Genomic DNA, 22,545 nt, shown 5'->3' with positions numbered 1-22,545 from the left:
ACGCTGTTCCAATCCTCACACCAAGGAAAAATCTCTGGCAATACCATAAATTGAACCTGGGTCCCTCACATGGTTGTCCGCTGCACTAGCCACTCAGCTATGGAGGCAGACATGAAAGAGTGGAGTTGCTGCAGAACATTAGTCCATGTGTCGTCAATGAATGAAAATGGGTTGAAACCTTGGTAATTATTTTCATGTCAAAAGTAAATTAATCTAAACTTAATAGGGTGTCTAACGTATGGTTTTCCCTATTTCAGTTTTCATCAGTATGTATAACCAAGAACTTAACACTTTCTGTCATGGTTGAGGCAGGATATTTTTATCAATAGAGCAGAAAATGTTTTTTCTAAGCTTAAAAATAACCTATTTGTGCAAAATAAGTCAATAGTTTTCACAAATACATCATTTTCTCTTTTTTCTGTTGGTATTTCTTTACTCGGCAACGGCCTTGCCCCGCAGTGGATACACTGGTTCCCATCAGATCACCGAAGTTAAGCACTGTCGGGCATGGCCAGCACTTGGATGGGTGACCATTCAGGCCACCATACACTGTTGCAATTTTTCGGGGTGCACTCAGCCTCGTGATGCCAATTGAGGAGCTACTCGGTCGTATAGTAGCGGCTCCGGTCAAAGAAAACCATCATAACAATCGGGAGAGCGGTGTGCTGACCACATCCCCCTTCTATCCGCATCCTCATGGATGACATGGCAGTCGGATGGTCCCGATCGGCCACTTGTGGCCTGAAGACGGAGTGCTATTTCTTTACTCAGCTCAGCGATAATACTTGTATCGTAGGATACATGCTGCTTGGAGTAAAAGATTTCCTCCTCAGAAACAATTTTATTACTTTTAAAAATAAAATGGTAGACCATTAAAAAAAGAACGAGAACAGTACTTGACCCTATGAATAGCACACATATTGTATGAAGTTATCTAGAAAATAACCTCTGTTCAGCTATAAAAAAATCCTGCTGCTGTTAAAAGCAAATTTACCTGAAAAATCTTAAAACTTCAAATGTTTATTACTAGCATTTTTCTACATAATCACCATTTAGATTTAAGCATTCATCATATTTCTTAATGAGTTTACAAATTCCCTCTGCATAATGATGGTGCCTGTGACTGAGACCATCCTGTTACAATATCTCGAAGGTCTTTGTTAGAATCAAAATTTATGTGCAGAAATGGAACTCACTTGTGTTTACCAAGCACAGTGTGGCTGATTAAAGATGGATAACTACTTCTTTCATCATCTTTCCACTCTTAAACAAGTGATACCATTAATGCACAGTACTTTCACTTATCATATTTGATCAATATGTAACACAAATTAAATTTTCCAGTTGATGACAATGGCTTTGAGACTTTTTGCCATTAAAAAAATGTATTAGAGGATGGATTTCATATTTGGCAGGATTTTGAATTGAAACGCTCATTTTGAATGACTATCGTAGGTGAACAAAAAGCAAAGTTGCTTTGTTGCCATCACTGTTCTAAGTACACTGACTTGGGGCATGAGACACTATAGTGACTCTTCTGTTCCTCCCAATACTTCCCATGCTACATGAAAACAGAAGTTACTTTCTTCTCATAATTTCTCCTCATGATGTGGCTCTGTGAACTATTTGAATTGTATAGTGTAACTTTCTGAGTCATGTTTATTAATTATTAACTAAAACAGGCATGTGCTGAACTATGTATTCCATAAAAACATAACTTCCATAATACTACATTAACAAAATGGAAGAAGCAAACAAAAATATGGAAAGGCAGCTATCCACCTTTAGCTGACTGATGTGTTATGCGGTGACACACATTACTAGCTTTCCAGATACATATCTTCTTATAGTTTAAGTAAACACACATAGACACCAGAATGCACTCAGCCACAACTGTGGTGACAATTATTGTTTATGAATGGTTGCCCTGGTTGACAGGAATGATACAAGGAGCAAGTATAGCAGCTGGGTAAGATGCAAGGAGCAGTGAGGTTGTGAACTGTTAATAAAATGCAGAAGAGGGGGAGACAGGTGGCTCTTAGCATCAGTAATAAAATTAAAATAATGAATGAAAAAAGTAGCAGTACCAAAATATAAGGAGAGGAGTGAGGGGGGATTTTCTTGCCTTGAGACGAGGGATATCATATTCAAAATCCTAATCTGTTATCCCATCATAGTCTATTCTTATGTCTTCCATATTGAGAATAATAATGTGGGATGATGTGGAGTTGAACAAGTATGTAGGTTTAATCATACGTAAAGAATGTAGTTGCCTTTCATTCGTTAGTAGGATACTGTGAACTACATTCTACCTATCAGAGAGATTGCTCGTAACTCAACTCGACAAATTATGTTGGAGCACTGCTTGAGTGTGTACCATCCATATTAGTTTTGATTAATAGAAGATACTGAGTGAATGGTATACAAAGAAGAGCAGCAGCTGTCACAGTTTCTCATTCTTAAAACTTCTGAAGGAGTGTTGCTAAAATGCAAAAACGCCTTAACTGGATGACAGACTGATAAAATGCCAAATATCTTGACACAAATCTACTTTAAAATATTTTTTAGAAATCTTTCAGGTTTCTTTATGCCACTTCTGTAGGAACTGCATGAAGATAAAATCAGACTGACAACAAGTCAGACAGAGGCATGTAATCACTAATACTTTACAAACTACATCTGGAAATGGATCAGGAAGAAAATTTATGACATTTAACAATAAAAAGTAGCCTATGTCACAAAGTTTACAATGATTTGCAAACTACAGATGAACTGCCTAGTTATTGTGTTAGTTATCAATATATCTGTGATATTATTGTATCCTGGTGTCTGATGATTTTGGACATTCAACTGGATGACGTCGTCTAGGTAGTGCAATATTTTTGAAAAATTGACATGCTGCCATCCTCTGGCCTTACTGATGATTCTTGTCTTCTGCTGGATGCTGTCTATATATCTCTTTCTTTATGTTGACATAGACATTAAAATCTCATCTTGCATTACCTATCACCACATCTTTATAATACATAGAGACACTAGGTATGTGGTCAGTCACTGCCTAAGAGTGACACACAAATTTTTTATGACTTATCCACACTTACATTCAGTTCACTTTGAGCTATTTGCTTATGAGAATTTAGTAGTTCATATCCATTTTGTTACTTCTTCAATGTGTTTTATGCATTACACAAAGTTTTAGAAGAGTTAAAATTTTATACTGATTTGTATAGATACATTTGCACTCCCCATTGTAATCTGATGAATTTGTTGTACAAATATTTAATGCCTCCTTGATGACAGCAAGTAATTGTTTACCTTCCCCCCCCCCCCTCACCCTCTCTCTCTCTCTCTCTCTCCCTGTCTCTCTCTCTCTTTATTTCACTCTCATCCTCATCCCATCCTTGTTCTTTCTCTGCTATTATTTTTTTATACCTCTCTTTTTTCCCCTTTATGTATTTTCCCTCTGTGTATCTCACTTCATTTATTTCAGCAACATTCTTCAGAAGATAATTCTGTAAAAGATTTGAAGTGAAAGTACATGAAGTTAGTCAGCACCACGTCGTTAAGGCAGCACAATGAGATGCACTTCTTGGTTTAAAATATACTGAATTGTACATTTTGATTAATTTATGTATGTCGCCTCAGTTTATGTAGTTATTCAGTTTAAATGCAAGATATGTTATACTTATTGTTTCATTTTGTTTGTGACTATTATTTTCTGTTTGTTTGAAATTGCATAATATATGGGCCTTTGATTAGTATGCTTATGTCATAAGCAAACATTACAGTTTTTGAAGAGACCTTTCAAGTAACTGGAAGGTCAGTTACATATGTTAGAAGCAAGAGGAGACCCAATGAAAATACTGTCAGGCTCCACACTTTATATACCTTCAGTTTTATTTCTGTGATTCGGTTCATCGATATGCATCTCTGCTTTCTGTTACGACAATAAGACTCCACACATACTAAAAAGATGGCATTAACATTACATTAATACTTGTTCCATAGATCATGAATATGACAGGAATTAATTTGCTTTTAAATGCTGATTGACTGTCTGTCAGACTTTTGATGCTATGTGGCAAATGACCGAAGATTTTGGTCACAGCATAGTTTACCCCTTTCTGTGCCAAAGTCAGATTTAACCCAGAATCCTTTTTTTCTAGTTTATGTAGCTACACACTTTGCTATTAATTCTGAATGTGGATTGGTTATTAATAACAAATTTCATAAGTGAATGTATGTAACACGAAAGTACTATGAATATCCTGAGTTCCTTACACAAATGCCTGCAAGGTGATCTTGGGTGGTCTCCATTCCGATTACATTCTTTGCACAATGAATGTTCTTTCTCTTAATAATGAATTACCACAAAAAAGGATGCCATATGAAAGCAGTGAATGAAAATAGGCATAGAGGCTAATTTACAGATATGTTTATCACCTGAATTTGCAATAACCCTAATAGCATAAGTAGCTGATCCTAACCATTTCAGCAGATCATCAATGTGTTTCTTCCAATTCAATTTCTCTTCAATGCACACACTTAGAAATTTTGAATATTCTGCCCTAATAACAGACTTTTTACTGTAGAGAACTGTATATATTGTGTTTTCTAAAAATTTAGTGAGAGTCTATTTCAAGAGAACCACCTAATAATTTTTTGAAAGGCATTATTTACAATTTCCTGAACTAATTCTTATTTGTTGGGTGTGATTACTATACTTGTACCATCAGCAAAAGAACTAGCTTTACATCTTCATGAATACAGACTGGCAAGTCATCAATACGTTTTAAGAACCATAAGGTACCAAAGACTGAGCCCTGTGGGATGCCATTCTTGACACCTCTCCAGTTAGAGGACTCTGCTGATTTCTGCAGACTATCCATATTGTTAATTTCAAGCTTCTACATCTGCATCTACATCTACATCCATACTCTGCAAGCCACCTGACGGTGTGTGGCGGAGAGTACCTTGAGTACTTCTATCGGTTCTCCCTTCTATTCCAGTCTCGTATTGTTCGTGGAAAGAAGGATTGTAGGTATGCCTCTGTGTGGGCTCTAATCTCTCTGATTTTATCCTCATGGTCTCTTCACGAGTTATACGTAGGAGAGAGCAATATACTGCTTGACTCTTCGGTGAAGGTATGTTCTCGAAACTTTGACAAAAGCTCGTACCGAGCTACTGAGCGTCTCTCCTGCAGAGTCTTCCACTGGAGTTTATCTATCATCTCCGTAATGCTTTCGCAATTACTAAATGATACTGTAACGAAGCGCGCTGCTCTCCGTTGGATCTTCTCTATATCTTCTATCAACCCTATCTGGTATGGATCCCACACTGCTGAGCAGTATTCAAGCAGTGGGCAAACAAGCGTACTGTAACCTACTTCCTTTGTTTTCGGATTGCATTTCCTTAGGATTCTTCCACAGACAAACATGTGGTTCCTGAAGAGGGGCAGCAGCCTTTTCAGTAGTTGCAGGGGCAACAGTCTGGATGATTGACTGATCTGGCCTTGTAACATTAACCAAAACGGCCTTGCTGTGCTGGTACTGCAAACGGCTGAAAGCAAGGGGAAACTACAGCCGTAATTTTTCCCGAGGACATGCAGCTCTACTGTATGATTAAATGATGATGGCGTCCTCTTGGGTAAAATATTCCGGAGGTAAAATAGTCCCCCATTCGGATCTCCGGGCGGGGACTACTCAAGAGGACGTCGTTATCAGGAGAAAGAAAACTGGCGTTCTACGGATCGGAGCGTGGAATGTCAGATCCCTTAATCGGGCAGGTAGGTTAGAAAATTTAAAAAGGGAGATGGATAGGTTAAAGTTAGATATAGTGGGAATTAGTGAAGTTCGGTGGCAGGAGGAACAAGACTTTTGGCCAGGTGACTACAGGGTTATAAATACAAAATCAAATAGGGGTAATGCAGGAGTAGGTTTAATAATGAATAAAAAAATAGGAGTGCGGGTAAGCTACTACAAACAGCATAGTGAACGCATTATTGTGGCCAAGATAGACACAAAGCCCATGCCTATTACAGTAGTACAAGTTTATATGCCAACTAGCTCTGCAGATGAAGAAGAAATAGATGAAATGTATGACGAGATAAAAGAAATTATTCAGGTAGTGAAGGGAGACGAAAATTTAATAGTCATGGGTGACTGGAATTCGTCAGTAGGAAAAGGGAGAGAAGGAAACATAGTAGGTGAATATGGATTGGGGCTAAGAAATGAAAGAGGAAGCCGCCTGGTAGAATTTTGCACAGAGCATAACTTAATCATAGCTAACACTTGGTTCAAGAATCATGAAAGGAGGCTGTATACATGGAAGAAGCCTGGAGATACTGACAGGTTTCAGATAGATTATATAATGGTAAGACAGAGATTTAGGAACCAGGTTTTAAATTGTAAGACATTTCCTGGGGCAGATGTAGATTCTGACCACAATCTATTGGTTATGAACTGCAGATTCAAACTGAAGAAACTGCAAAAAGGTGGGAATTTAAGGAGATGGGACCTGGACAAACTGAAAGAACCAGAGGTTGTAGAGAGTTTCAGGGAGAGCATTAGGGAACAATTGACAGGAATGGGGGAAAGAAATACAGTAGAAGAAGAATGGGTAGCTCTGAGGGATGAAGTGGTGAAGGCAGCAGACGATCAAGTAGGTAAAAAGACGCGGGCTAACAGAAATCCTTGGGTAACAGAAGAATTATTGAATTTAATTGATGAAAGGAGAAAATATAAAAATGCAGTAAATGAAGCAGGCGAAAAGGAATACAAACGTCTCAAAAATGAAATCGACAGGAAGTGCAAAATGGCTAAGCAGGGATGGCTAGAGGACAAATGTAAGGATGTAGAGGCTTGTCTCACTAGGGGTAAGATAGATACTGCCTACAGGAAAATTAAAGAGACCTTTGGAGAGAAGAGAACCACTTGTATGAATATCAAGAGCTCAGATGGCAACCCAGTTCTAAGCAAAGAAGGGAAAGCAGAAAGGTGGAAGGAGTATATAGAGGGTTTATACAAGGGCGATGTACTTGAGGACAATATTATGGAAATGGAAGAGGATGTAGATGAAGATGAAATGGGAGATAAGATACTGCGTGAAGAGTTTTGATCCACCTACCGCTTTGACATAAGACCAAAATTTCTTAGGATTTTCTGCCAAGTCAGTACATATAACTTTACTTTTGAATTCATTGAACGCCTCTCGCATAGCCCTCCTCACACTACATTTCGCTTCGCGTAATTTTTGTTTGTCTGCCAGGCTTTGGCTATGTTTATGTTTGCTGTGAAGTTCCCTTTGCTTCCGCAGCAGTTTTCTAACTCGGTTGTTGTACCACAGTGGCTCTTTTCCATCTCTTACGATCTTGCTTGGCACATACTCATCTAACGCATTATGTACGACGGTTTTGAACTTTGTCCACTGATCCTCAACACTATCTGTACTTGAGACAAAACTTTTGTGTTGAGCCAACAGGTACTCTGAAATCTGCTTTTTGTTACTTTTTCTAAACAGAAAAATCTTCCTACCCTTTTTAATATTCCTATTTACGGCTGAAATCATCGATGCCGTAACCGCTTTATGATTGCTGATTCCCTGTTCAGCATTAACTTTTTCAAATAGTTCGGGTCAGTTTGTCACCAGAAGGTCTAATATGTTATCGCCACGAGTCGGTTCTCTGTTTAACTGCTCAAGGTAGTTTTCAGATAAAGCACTTACAAAAAATTTCACTCGATTCTTTGTCCCTGCCACCCGTTATGTACATCTGAGTCTCCCAGTCTATATCCGGCAAATTAAAATCTCCACCCAGAACTATAACATGGTGGGGAAATCTACTCGAAATATTTTCCAAATTATCCTTCAGGTGCTCAGCCACAACAGCTGCTGAGCCAGGGGGCCTATAGAGACATCCAATTACCATGTCTGAACCTGCCTTAACCGTGACCTTCACCCAAATCATTTCACATTTCGGATCTCCGTCAATTTCCTTCGATACTATTGCACTTCTTATCGCTATAAACACGCCTCCCCCTTCACTGTCCAGCCTGTCTCTGCAGTATACATTCCAATCTGAGTTTAGGATTTCATTACTGTTTACGTCTGGTTTCAGCCAACTTTCTGTCCCTAGTACTATATGGGCGTTGTGACCATTTATTAATGAGAGCAGTTCTGGGACCTTTCTGTAGACGCTCCTGCAGTTTACTATTAGCACATTAATATTGTTATTCCCTGTTGCATTTTGTCTACTCCTACCTTGCCGCGTCTCAGGAGGCGTCTTGTCGGGCCTAGGGAGGGGATTCTCTAACCTAAAAAACCCCCATGTGCACTCCACACGTACTCCGCTACCCTTGTAGCCGCTTCCGGCGTGTAGTGCACGCCTGACCTATTCAGGGGGACCCTACATTTCTCCACCCGATAGCGGAGGTCGAGAAATTTGCACCCCAGATCTCTGCAGAATCATCTGAGCCTCTGGTTTAAGCCTTCCACTCAGCTCCAAACCAGAGGACCGCGATCGGTTCTGGGAACGATACTACAAATAGTTAGCTCTGATTTCACCCCACGAGTGAGGCTTTCCGCCTTCACCAATTCCGCCAACCGCCTGTACGAACTGAGGATGACCTCTGAACCCAGACGGCAGGAGTCATTGGTGCCGACATGAGCAACAATTTGCAGTCGGGTGCACTCAGTGCTCTCTATCGCCGCCGGTAGGGCCTCCTCCACATCTCAGATGAGACCCCCTGGCAAGCAGACAGAGTGAACACTGGTCTTCTTCCCCGACCTTCCCGCTATTTCCCTAAGGGGCTCCATCACCCGCCTAACGTTGGAGCTCCCATTAACTAATAAACCCCTCCCCCCGTGTGCCTGCTCGGACCTTGCTGAAGGAGCAGCCACATGTCCACTCATAGGCAGAGCGGGCGATGCCACACGGCCAACCTCCACATTGACCCTCCGCCTCGTGCGCCGCGAACGCCACTGAACCCGCCACTCCCCTTGGGGAGAGGGTGGCCCAACTGCGCCCAGTACCCGCGAAGATGTCTCGACAGCAGGGACAGTGGGTGAAGCATGTAACACCTGAGGTGTACCTTCTGCATTTTTCTAATTAAATATGAACTAAAGCATTTGTGCAATGTTCCATTCATACTACAATGCTTAAGCTTATCTAGAAGAATTCACACAGTCAACATGATTTGAGAGATCACAAAATATCCCAATGGGTGATGTTCAGTTAGTCAGAAGATTTAGTTTTTGATTAGTGAAAGCATATATAGCATTTTCTGTTGAAAAGCCTTTCTAAAAACCAAATTGACATTTTGTTAGTACTTCATTTTTTCAATTATGTGAGGCTACTATTGAATATATTACTTTTTCAAGAATTTTGATTAATGCTGTCAGAAGTGAGATTGAGCAATGCAATGATTTAACATTAGCATATTTCAGTGTGTCCAGAAAAATGCCCTGTTTCAGTGAGCTACTACATATGTGGCTGAGAATCCTGCTTATCTGTTGAGAACAAGCTGTTAGTATTCTGTTGGGAATGGCATCAGTTCCATGCGAGCTTTCCCTAATATTTTCAATCATCAAATCATTAATTTAACACACTATTTTGGAGGATTGTTTTGTATTACTGTATGGAGCTATGTCATATACTGTAACTTGCTGTGCATCATGATCAGACAGATCATTCTTAAGAGGAAAGGTTTTTACTTGATTAAATTTATCTTAGTCTATAAATACATTATTTATCAGTATGCTGCTTTCCTGTACTACCCGAGTAGCAAAATCAATAACTGACATTAGACTGAAAGGACCAAGTGTGGTGTCACTGCCAGACACCACACTTGCTAGGTGGTAGCCTTTAAATTGGCTGCGGTCCATTAGTATACGTCGGACCCGCATGTCGCCACTATCAGTGATCGCAGACCGAGCGCCGCCACATGGCAGGTCTAGTCTAGAGAGACTCCCTAGCACTCATCCCAGTTGTACAGCCGACTTTGCTAGCGATGGTTCACTGACTACAGACGCTCTCATTTGTAAAGACAACAGTTTAGCATAGCCTTCAGCTACGTCATTTGCTACGACCTAGCAAGGTGCCATATTCAGTTACTATTGATATTGATATTGTGAATCATGTATCGTCAAGAGCGACATTCATCATCAATGGATTAAAGTTAAGTATCAAACTACTTCCGTCTGCTTTCTGAATTCTAATTCCTTGTCATGTTCCAGACCTCACATCAGTATAGTCCTTCCCTCCTCATGCCAGCCTGCGTGAGCTAAAATGCGTGCATTTCAGCCTCCTCTAGTAACACGGTGTTGTCTCTTCTGCCAACACTACACCAAGTAATACTTCAGAGTCAAGCTTTCTATCAGACTCTTTCAGAAAATCTATGTAGAAATCCCCACAAACAATAATTTGTTTCCCTCTGTGTGACAAACAGCACAGCAAAGAATTTAAGTTTTCCAAATATAGCTGAAAATTTCCCAATGGGGACTATACACAGCTACAATTATAGAAGTACTATTATTTAGTTTAAGCCTACATGCACATGCTTCTGTATGTTGCTCTACCGAAAACTTTTTAATTTTTAATTTTTGACACTGATAGATTTTAACATACACTCCTGGAAATTGAAATAAGAACACCGTGAATTCATTGTCCCAGGAAGGGGCAACTTTATTGACACATTCCTGGGGTCAGATACATCACATGATCACACTGACAGAACCACAGGCACATAGACACAGGCAACAGAGCATGCACAATGTCGGCACTAGTACAGTGTATATCCACCTTTCGCAGCAATGCAGGCTGCTATTCTCCCATGGAGACGATCGTAGAGATGCTGGATGTAGTCCTGTGGAACGGCTTGCCATGCCATTTCCACCTGGCGCCTCAGTTGGACCAGCGTTCGTGCTGGACGTGCAGACCGCGTGAGACGACGCTTCATCCAGTCCCAAACGTGCTCAATGGGGGACAGATCCGGAGATCTTGCTGGCCAGGGTAGTTGACTTACACCTTCTAGAGCACGGTGGGTGGCACGGGATACATGCGGACGTGCATTGTCCTGTTGGAGCAGCAAGTTCCCTTGCCGGTCTAGGAATGGTAGAACGATGGGTTCGATGACGTTTTGGATGTACCGTGCACTATTCAGTGTCCCCTCGACGATCACCAGTGGTGTACGGCCAGTGTAGGAGATCGCTCCCCACAACATGATGCCGGGTGTTGGCCCTGTGTGCCTCGGTCGTATGCAGTCCTGATTGTGGCGCTCACCTGCACGGCGCCAAACACGCATACGACCATCATTGGCACCAAGGCAGAAGCGACTCTCATCGCTGAAGACGACACGTCTCCATTCGTCCCTCCATTCACGCCTGTCGCGACACCACTGGAGGCGGGCTGCACGATGTTGGGGCGTGAGCGGAAGACGGCCTAACGGTGTGCGGGACCGTAGCCCAGCTTCATGGAGACGGTTGCGAATGGTCCTCGCCGATACCCCAGGAGCAACAGTGTCCCTAATTTGCTGGGAAGTGGCGGTGCGGTGCCCTACGGCACTGCGTAGGATCCTACGGTCTTGGCGTGCATCCGTGCGTCGCTGCGGTCCGGTCCCAGGTCGACGGGCACGTGCACCTTCCGCCGACCACTGGCGACAACATCGATGTACTGTGGAGACCTCACGCCCCACGTGTTGAGCAATTCGGCGGTACGTCCACCCGGCCTCCCGCATGCCCACTATACGCCCTCGCTCAAAGTCCGTCAACTGCACATACGGTTCACGTCCACGCTGTCGCGGCATGCTACCAGTGTTAAAGACTGCGATGGAGCTCCGTATGCCACGGCAAACTGGCTGACACTGACGGCGGCGGTGCACAAATGCTGCGCAGCTAGCGGCATTCGACGGCCAACACCGCGGTTCCCGGTGTGTCCGCTGTGCCGTGCGTGTGATCATTGCTTGTACAGCCCTCTCGCAGTGTACAGAGCAAGTATGGTGGGTCTGACACACCGGTGTCAATGTGTTCTTTTTTCCATTTCCAGGAGTGTATATGGCAACTCCTCCTCTCTCCATGGTGTGTCTACTGATACCCACCTACCATATCTGTGATTATACAATGTTCAGACAGGTATAGTACATATATTCCACAAACAAGAAGCTCATGTACTTTGTTTTTTCATCCCCTGATAGTCTGATGCAATATACAACTAACGTTATTTTTCACTGTGCTTTTATGAGAAACTTGTGGTATACTAACATTATTTTTCACAGTAGTTTTATGAAAATCTTGTCATATTTCAACATCTCTACTACCTGCCTGTCACCAATGCAGTGACGCCTTGCTGCAGTGGTAACACCGGTTCCCGTCAGATCACCAAAGTTAAGCACTGTCAGGCTGGGCTAGCACTTGGATGGGTAACCATTCGGTCTGCAGAGCGCTATTGGCAAGAGGGGTGCACTCAGCTCTTGTGAGGCAAACTGAGGAACTGCTTGATTGAGAAGTAGTGGCTCCGGTCTTGGAAACAGACGTATGGCTGGGAGAGCAGTTTGCTGACCACATGCCCCTCCACATTTGTATCCGGTGACACCTGTGGGCTGAGGATGACAACAGTGGCTGGTCAGTACCGTTGGGCCTTCATACCCTGTTCAGGTGGAGCTTTTATTGTTTAACTACCTGCCTGTCTGAACTTCTCGTTAAGCTTAATTTCATTCAATGTTGAATCGTTGGACACTGATCTTAGCCTAAAAAGTTATTAGTTTTTAATTTACCTTGTAGAATTTTGTTGCATACACAGCAAAAGTTCTTAGCAAGGAATATCATTGTTGTGTTATCCTTCCTTCTGCTCCTGACTTATTTGTTTAACACAAAAAATAATCAATTATTGATGATATTATGTAAATGGATAGCACTCACCAAGGGGTGGCAGGAGAACACTCACACAAAAGGGTTTAACTTTTACAAGCTTTCAGAGCCAGTGGCTCCTTCTTCTGGCAGAAGAGTTTGTGGCGCCAATGAGGTCAACACCAGCATCGATATGCGTTCGTCTTTGGACTCTGAGCACCGTCTTTGGACTCGGAGCATTGTCTTTGGGCTGCTCCGCCATGTTCAGAGTTCTTTGTGAGCCTTGCAAGTGTTTAGGTGAATAAATGAACTACTGCTAAATGGGTGTAGTTTGGTGTAACCAAACCGAACTCTCTCCTCACTGGTGACCCCGAGTTGTAATGTCAACTGTTTTCACCATTTTACTGTGTCCGCGACCTCTGCGTTGGCTGTTTTTATGTGTATTACATTGACACAGCATTCGAACAATGACTTTGGCCCATTAACTAACGCCAGATTTTATGATCGACTTGCATCATGTTGCGGGCGATGTACACCCGCCAGGACTGCAACACGATGCCTCTCACTTGACGATTATGCCGATTTCATCCAACATTTTTGAACCTGCAACAATAAGTGAGGTTAGGAGTGTGCATGACTCCGGCTATCAAACGCCTTTGTTCCCACCACGTGGGCCCTCCCTCATCGACTGTGCACTTACCTCTTACGAATCTCTGTGCAGTGCGGGACCAATGCCTATCTCTGCAAATGCTTCATTGGACAACCTACCACCACCAGGACGATTTGCCACACCACAATCTGTGCAGTACCACGCGAATACCCGCCACATGGCCGGAACTGCTTCGTTCACAGGTCTACCTCCTCAGCATCTGACCACACCTGCGCCTGCCTCGGTTCAGCATCAGCACATGCCTTCCTACTTTGATACCTCAGCCTGCAACAGGAACAATAACTTATTATCTGTGTCTGACCTCGACCTCCATACCACTGCTACGCCTCAGTGTTTTGTGCCACAACATTCACCTTATCCGCACACCATTTTGAGTGGAGTGACTATGAACAGTGAACATTCACACATTCCGTCCCATGTTCAACATCATTTCCCACACTGTGCCTCTGAACAGCCCGCTCCTCCGCAGCCTCCTGGGAATGCAGGGCCCTGGCTCTGATCTTACATTGAGCTTTCCGCAGACTAACACACGTTTTCAAACTTTGAACTTTTTCTCACCTGTCGCCCCTGCGTTGGCTCCAGTGGAGCTTCCGCTACCATTGTTGGCATATCTCAGTGCCTCATCCACGTTGGTATTCTGCAACATGTCAATCCAAACACACCCGCAACATGCTGAGCTTCCTCACCTGCAATCGACACATTATGGTGTCTCACCTGTGTCGGCCTCCCACTTCGTGACGGATCACGCTCAACCACAACGTGTCACCTTCACGCTGCCACCCAAACAGCCATCGTTGCCACAACTTCTGGAGGCACACTCTCCTGGAATGCTACAGCAACAACAGCTCGATTCAGGCAGTGCCCCGACGAACTCAACTCAACCCGTTCTTCCGAACATTCTACAATGCTTACCGACGCTGCCGCCGTTTTAATTCTGACAAAGCAACAACCTGGTTCAAAATTGTGGACGAAGTGTTTGACCATTACAAACTTGACAAGTCAACCAGGTTTTTGTGCCTCATCACCCACCTGCACGACCAGGAGGACTTGATTGCTGACCTGGTCAACGCCCCAGACTCATTTATCCAGTACACTGTAGCCAAAAAGACAGTTCTTAGTCGGCTTGCACGCTCAACTGAGGGAGCAATACGGCAAGTGCTCCACGTCGAGCAACTAGGCAATGACAAACCTTCCCAGCTCTGGAGACGGCTATGTGCCCTGGTCGGCGCCGATCTATCCTCTGACACAGCTCTCCTCGCCATCTGGTCAGATAAACTATCTCCTCCACATCCACTTTGCTCTAGCTCAAAGGTCTCCTGAACCTGTCAAGCAAAGAATGACAATTACTGACAAGCTACATGATGCATCACTGCTCTATTTTGTCAGCCACTGCCTATCTGACAAGTCTCAGGTTCAGGCTCATCGCGCTGCGGCCGGACGTGTCCAGTGGCCGCACTGTGTTGACAGTTCCACTCATTCCGGGAAGCAGTAAACAAGCAACTGGGTCGTCACCGGCTCTGCCCATGGTCACACCCCCTCCTGCAACCGAACCTGCTGCAGCCACTGAACCTCGGCCACCACCACTGGCAATGAACTTTCCGCAGGTAATGCAACCGTACTACCCATACTGTTACTTCCACACACGGTTTGGTGAGGCGGCATGGAACTGCAGACCACCCTGCTACTTCCCAAACGCCAATGGCAGGTAGGTCCGAGTGCTGCCTCCTGTGCACAACATGACAGGCACCCCCCCAGTGCTCCATTCTGTCCGGGAACGACCCGATAATTGTGGACGACTTTACATTAAAGACATTTCGTCGGATACCTTTTGCTAGTGGACACAGGCGCCGATGTTTCGATGCTGCCTGCGTCCTTAGTGTCGTCGAACCTCTGCCCTCATCATACTTCACTACAAGCCATGAATTCAACTAAACTGCCAATTTCAGGTTAGACTTCACACGTCATCTCACTTTCTGCAAACTGCAAACTCGAGTGGACTTTTTTAGTTTGCGAAATTGACGAACCTATACTAGGCATTGACTTCTTGTGACATCACAAACTTTCACCAGACCTAGTGTGAAACACCATGTTTCATCATCCGTCAAGACTCACTTCCCCTGTGCTCCGTCGAGCAACCCCCCACCCGTGACACATCAGTCCGGGCTCATCTCATCCGTACATGCTCGTCTCTGTCCATGACGTTACAAGAAACCATGCACAAGTGCCTTGTCGAGCTTGAGCACATCGCTCGCCTACACAAGGAAAACTTCGAGCACTCCCTCCAGTTCCTCAAAACACAACTCCAGCTCTCCGATGCAACAAAGGAATTACAGTCACTATAGCAAGGACAAAGCAAGGTCAGTAAGTGCGCCGAACCTGCTTGCAATACCAGCAATCGAGCCTCCATGTGTTTACCTCCTGCTACACCTCGCAACTGTGCTATCAAGACTGCTATATTGATTACTGTGCAGTTCCGCAGGGCCACACCCTCCTAACACGGCAGCGTTTGACACTCGGCCGGACACAAGTGCGCAAGCACGATGAGCGTCACGTGTTTCCGAACTGACAGCTCCTACCCCGCCCCTCGCGGACAGCACTTCAAACTATCCAACTCCAGGTCCGGCGCGCCGCCGTGCGACCACCACTGACAACAAAAACAGTGCACTCGCGCCAAGCATTTTGCCTGCGATCGTGCTGCCACAGGCCATGCCCTTGGACAATGGACTCACTAACGGCTCACGAGCTCTAACGAGCTCACCCGAAAATGGTGCCACTGCTTCGGGCCGGCGGCCATCTTGTCACATTGACTCCTGGGACATTTCGCCGCCTCGGCTCCCGTCGGATCCGCTGAGTGGCTCCAAACACCAGGAACACGCCTCGCCTGCCCCGCCCGCCACACATTGTAAACAAACCACCTCCCGTGCCGCCGGCAACATTTCCGTCGTCACCAACGGCACGGTTCACAAGCTTCTCCTCACGCCAGGTCCCCCAATCTCCAGTAAACCACGTCGACTTTGTCCCGAGTGCCTCTCCGACCTTAAAAATCAGATTTCTGAACTACTAAGCTCCGGCGTCATTGAACCCTCTGCCAGTATCTGGTCTACGCCCATACACATGACACCCAAGAAAGATGGGTCCTGGCACATGTGCGGAGACTACCGTCGACTAAACGCATGAACAATTATGGTCACCTACCCCATATCCAACATTGCCAACTTTACCAGTTCCCTCGCAGGTGCGACCACGTTCTCTGTCATTGATTGCAAACGGGCCTACCATCAGATCCCCTTGGCACCTGAAGACATCGAGAAGACAGCAATCACCACCCTGATCAGGTTATTTCAGTTTCGATTCATGCCCTTCGGTCTGAAAAACGCAACCCAGACCTGGCAACACTTCATCGACAAAGTGCTATTCGACCTAAAATTCTGCTTTGCATATCTTGATGACATTCTTGTGGTCAGCTCCTCCGTCGAGGACAACATCGACATGTGCAAACTGTTATGAACAATCTCGCGGCAGCAGGCTTCAAGACCAACCAAGACAAATTGCAGCTACATCAACCCGCTGTCACTTTTCTTGGTTTTCGGGTCTCTGCCGACGGCATTTCACCACCCCCTGAGAAAGTAAAAACGATACTAAACCTACCCAGACGTTCGTCGTTCAAAGAGCTCCAGTGCTTTCTGGGGACAGTTAATTATTATCGCCGACATCTACCTCGGGCTGCAGAGATTCAGGCTCCACTGACGGACGCCTTGGCAGGCACCAACACTTCTGGATCTTGGCCCATTCCATGGACCCCTGCTATGACTGACTCTTTCACTGCCCTCAAAAATCTTCTTGCCGAGGCCTGCAAAATCGCGTATCCTCATCCCAATGTGCAGCTTTTCATTACCGCAGACGTGAGAAATACTGCCATCGGTGCTGTCCTTAGCCAGACAATCGACAGCCAAACTTTGTCTCTGCAGTTCTTCTCGCGCAAGCTCACCAATGCACAACGGAAATATTCCGCGTTTGACAGGGAGTTGATCGCGGTCTATGAAGTGATTAAGCATTTGAAGACTGACGTTGAGGGACGCCCTTTCTATGTTTTAATGGATCACAAACCCCTGGCTGTGGCCATTACAAACCCGCCAGCTGACCCGCCGCCTCGCCGCTTCAGATACATGGACTTCATATCTCAATTCACCACCGATGTCAGACACATAAAGGATGCTAACAATATAGTTGCTGATTTCCTTTCACGAGTTGACGCCGTCCATTCGCTGTTAGACCTCTCTGAATTGCCTAAACTCCAACCTGCTGACGAGGAAACAGAAAAGCTGATTTCAGACTCTACTTCGGCAATACACTTCGTCTGCACCACCTTCCCTGGCATTTCTGGTGAGATCTGGTGTGACGACAGTTTGGGCACGTTTCGCCACCTCATCCCAACCACGCTCCCTCGAGCTGTCTTCAATGCATTGCATAATTTAGCCTACCCCGGTGTTCGTGCGTCCGCCTGCCTTATAGCGGTGTGCTTTATGTGGAGAAATGTCAACAAGCACTGCCAGCAATGGGCACACGCCTGCATCGTGTGCCAATGCTGCACAAAGTACACAAGCACACCTAACCCCCCCCCCCCCCCTCGACGCCTTTTCGATCCCCCCTGGGCGTTTCCAGCATATTCATATTGACATTGTTGGTCCTCTCTCCCCTTCTAATTGCTTTCATTACGTTCTCTCGTCTATCGACCGAACAACTCGCTGGGTCTAGGCTGTCCTCTTCCCCAATATTATAGCAGAAACTGTTGCTCGAGCTTTTGTCGAGTCATGGGTATCACATTTCGAATGTCCAGCCATCATCACGACTGACCAGGGCAGACAATTCGAGTCAGCCCTGTTCAACGGGATTTGTAACATTTGTGGCATCCAGCGCATACATACCACAGCATATCACCTGCAAAGTAACGGGCTAGTCGAGCGCTGGCACCACACTTTCAAGGCAGCTCTTTGATGCCACAACTCTCTATGGACGGAAGCCATTCCCCTTGTGCTACTCAGCGTTCATGCGATCTATACGGAAGACGTCAAAGGCACAATAGCCGAGTTCGTATACTGCCAGAACATTGTTCTCCATGGCGAACTTGTGAGTCCTTCTCCCTCTCAGTCTTACCTACCTTCCTTCGTGGACCACGTCAGACGCCACTTCATCAACCTCTATATCCCTCTGCCCGCCAGCCATTCCCATCCTAAGGTTCATGTCCTGAAATCTCTGGACGATTGCAAGTACGTCATGCTCTGAGATGACACTGTCTGTGCTCCCCTCCAACCTCCATATACCGGCCTGTACTGAGTTCTCCGGCGCTCAGCCAACACCTATGACATCCAGATGAAAGATTCAGCTGTTACAGTCTCTCTCAACAGACTTAAACCTGCTCATGTCAAGCCTTCTTCTACCCCCTTCAGGGCATGACCATGCCATTCACTGTCATGGCTTATGACACTCCGACCACTCCCTCCATGTCGAACTTACACACTTGAGAGCGAGTGACTTCCAGTTCCAATCGTCAAGCTCTCCTACGACCTCACCCTCTACTCCGGTCTCACGCACTCCGTCAAGTGACCACATGCTCCCCACGTCGAGCTTACCTACGATCAGGCCCTCGCCGCCCGGCCCTTCGCCAGTCCCTTTGACCTCTCCACCATCGCCTGCCTCACCCTGTCGAGGTTCCTCACGCCCCCCCTCCCCCATCTTGAATGTGCCCTCGCTCAAGGTGTTTGTGCCTGTCCCCCAGGACATAATCCATGACATCTCAATAATACTGCGTGATTATACACTGTTTGTCATGTGTTTCTCTTCATCCAGTGCTCATGACACAACCTCCACCATTTCCTGCCACCTGGTGAAATGTGGTTCCCCTCCCGCCCGATGTCAACCTGGACATGCTTCGTGTGTTCGTCACGCCCACCGGAGACATCGTCGTCATCGCTCCGTTCCACCTGCAAACCGCTGGCCTACCTGTCGCCGCACGACCAGCACGCCCTGTACGACGCCCGGCTCGCTTCAACAACTTCCAGTTTCGGTGGCTGAACCTTTCTTCACAACATCTACCCACACAGCTCCCCGATGACGCTGTCGAGCTGACCGTGGTCTGGCTCCCCTGCCGACGCCTTAGTCACCCCCCCCCTCCTGGTCTCTCAAGAGTACTCCGTGCTGCAGGGGGGGGGGGGGCTACATGCTGCCGATGAGGTCGACACCAGCATCAATACGCATTCGTCTGGGCTGTTCTGCCGTGTTCAGTTCTTTGTGAGCCTTGCATGTGTTTAGGTGAATAAATGAACTACTGCTAAATTGGTGTAGTTTGGTGTAACCAACCCGATCTCTCTTCTCAAGTTAAAGGGGAAGGAAGAGGGGTGAAGCAAAGGGACTGGACAGATTTGGAGAAAAGGATGCTGTTCAGAACAGTCACCAAGAGTCAAGGGTTATGGGAGACTTATCAGACAGGATGAGAAGGAAAGTCTTTCCCTCTCATCCCGTCCAGTAAGTCTTTGCTGACATGGGGTCCTGGGTGACTTTTCTGCACAGTAACACTTTGTCTCCAGTCCTTTTTCCTCATCCCTCTACCTTCCCCTTCAACTCTTCTGCCAGAAGAAGGAGCCACTGGCTCCAAAAACTTGTGGAAATTAAACCCTTTTGTGTGAGTCTTCCCTTGCTGTTGCTTGGTGAGTAGATTTTGTAACTATTCATTTACATTGTATTGTCACTTATTTGTTTGTTTTATTGCATTTGCACTCTCTCACCCTGATGGATTTATCCCTGCTCTCACATTTATAGCCTCTTCCATTGTTCCTTATCCCTCTTTGTGTTGCACTTTGTCTGTTTCAGATCTGCCTTATGTGAGACCACTACTTACCCTAACCTTACTGCAGCTGTTCTGGAGATACAGTAGAATAAGCAGCAGAAAAAAAGAGGTCAATGACTTTGTGTTGCTTCTCTCTTGTGTAACAGCATACACTGACCTTCTTGCATGGTGCAGTTTGATAAATACAATAAACTTTAGGTTTTGGATTTAGATGACATTTATCAGTAGAGGGAAACTGTATTCCAGAAAAATGCCGAAAGGTATAAAAATTCCACAGTTTTAATAAAATGATGAGAATATAACTATTATTATCCACAATAAATACTACTTGTATTAAAGATACCAATAAATAATAGCTTGTTTCTTCTAGCAACTATTTATTAAAAATGGAAATGCTGAACATCAAACCTTTTTATAAGTCCAAAAATTGGGTTGTTCATTATAAGACCCAAAAAGGACATGGCTGCATTGCGTTCCTGTGAAGCTCCTTCTTTACATTGAAGCACTCTGCACCTGTACACACAATAACAATATGCTTTAAAACAACTGAACACTTTTATTGATGACAGGAATATTTTTCGCTACAGAATACATATACTTTCATTTTTATGTTAGTGTTGCCTACATTTGAAATCAAATGGAGGAGAGTACCAGTATGTGTATCTTTAATCTTTATTTAACAAAGAAAACAAGCAATTTTTTACAAAATAATTTAATTGGATAGATAAAAAAGATCTACTCACCAAGCAGTGGCAGAACACACATATCAAAGAATATTGTAATCAGGCAAGCTTTTGGAGCCAGTGGCTCTTTCTTTAGGTAGAAGGATTGAAGGGGGCAGAAGAGGAGTGAAGGAAAAGGACTGGAGAGACCTAGGAAAAGGGCTAGATTTCAGAAAAATCACCCAGAAGTACGGGTCAGGGGAGACTTACCGCACAGGATGAGAAGGAATGACTGATTGTCGAGGACTGAAAACCTGAGAGCTTAAAGGTGGAAGACAGGACTGCTTAAACATCATGAATGAGATAATAAGAGTGAAAAGATAAGTGAATCGTAGGTAACAGAGTTGGGAGGGCGGTGATAAAAAAATAGATTGGTGAAACAATGAAAGATGTAGAAACTAAAACATTTTTCACTGTCTTACCGGTCTATTTTTCACTGCTGCCCTCCCACCTCTTAACCCAAGCATGATGTTCAAGCAGTAATGTCTGTCTTGCACATTATCCTGTCTTCCACCTTTAAGCTCTCAGGTTTTCAAATCTCGCTTGATGCAGTCCCCAACAATCAGTTGTTTCTTCTCATCCCGTGTGATATGCGTCCCCTGACCCACAGTTTTGGGTGACTTTCTCGATATCTGTCCCTTTTCCTAGACCTCTCCAGTCCTTTTCCATCACCCCTCTTCTTTCCCCTTCAACCCTCTGCCTGAAGAAGGAGCCACTGGCTCCAAAAGCTTGCATAATTACAACCTTCTTTTGTGTTGTGTTCTGCTGCCACTTGGTGAGTAGATTTTTTTATCTACCCAGTTAAATTATTTAATCTTTATTTAGTCTTTAATCTCTATTTATTCACTGTTTATCATTTTACATGTAGCAGGCTTTGTTATATGTAAATAACAGTAGTGTAGTCGAAGAGTACAGGTGAAAATTTAAATACTAAAATCATCAAATGAGAGACTACAGCCAAAATCAAACATTAAAATCAGCATTGTCCATATCATGAACTCTTTTATAATGTAACATACACTTTCTGTTAGTCAGTTAATGGTACATAATTTTACCTTGAAATTTTTAAATTTCTTGGATCAAATAGAGAAAACAAATTTATTAAAAATTTTGAGTTTGTTTACTTTATAGAAGCTTTCTGATATTACTGTATGTTGCCATTGTAATGTTAATGTTTGCCTGATTATTTTCTGTTGACATGTCTGTGAATTTTTTCTGTGGCAACATACTTTTTAATGTCATTCCTGACAAAGGCTGCAGAGACATTCACAACTGTTAGTATTTGAAATCTGGTAAAAAGAGGGAGACAGCGCTCCACCTTACATATTATACAGACAATTTCTTTTTGAACTTTTAAAATGTTGCTGATATTGGGGGAATGTTCCCCATATGAGTTGGCCATATTAAATATGTTACTTAAAAAGTTCAAAATATGTCATATGGAAACCATATCTCTTGGTTTCCACATGAGG

The 22,545-nt window shown here is 44.5% G+C and overlaps 1 protein-coding gene across 2 annotated transcripts in view; it reads right to left on the bottom strand.

Moving 5' to 3' along the window:
- The window catches only part of LOC126161956 (trypsin-1-like), a 138,184-nt gene that overhangs the window by 24,167 nt on the left and 91,472 nt on the right, over positions 1-22,545 (bottom strand). For both annotated transcript variants that reach the window (XM_049918137.1, XM_049918136.1), the window contains one exon: positions 20,760-20,864. In XM_049918137.1, the coding sequence (XP_049774094.1) occupies positions 20,760-20,864 (105 nt within the window). The remainder of the gene's footprint in view (positions 1-20,759; positions 20,865-22,545) is intronic.

This window comes from Schistocerca cancellata, chromosome 2 (assembly GCF_023864275.1).
Source record: "Schistocerca cancellata isolate TAMUIC-IGC-003103 chromosome 2, iqSchCanc2.1, whole genome shotgun sequence".
NCBI lineage: Eukaryota > Metazoa > Arthropoda > Insecta > Orthoptera > Acrididae > Schistocerca > Schistocerca cancellata.
Note: the sequence above shows the minus strand (reverse complement) of the source record. Positions and strands in the feature narration are given on the sequence as shown.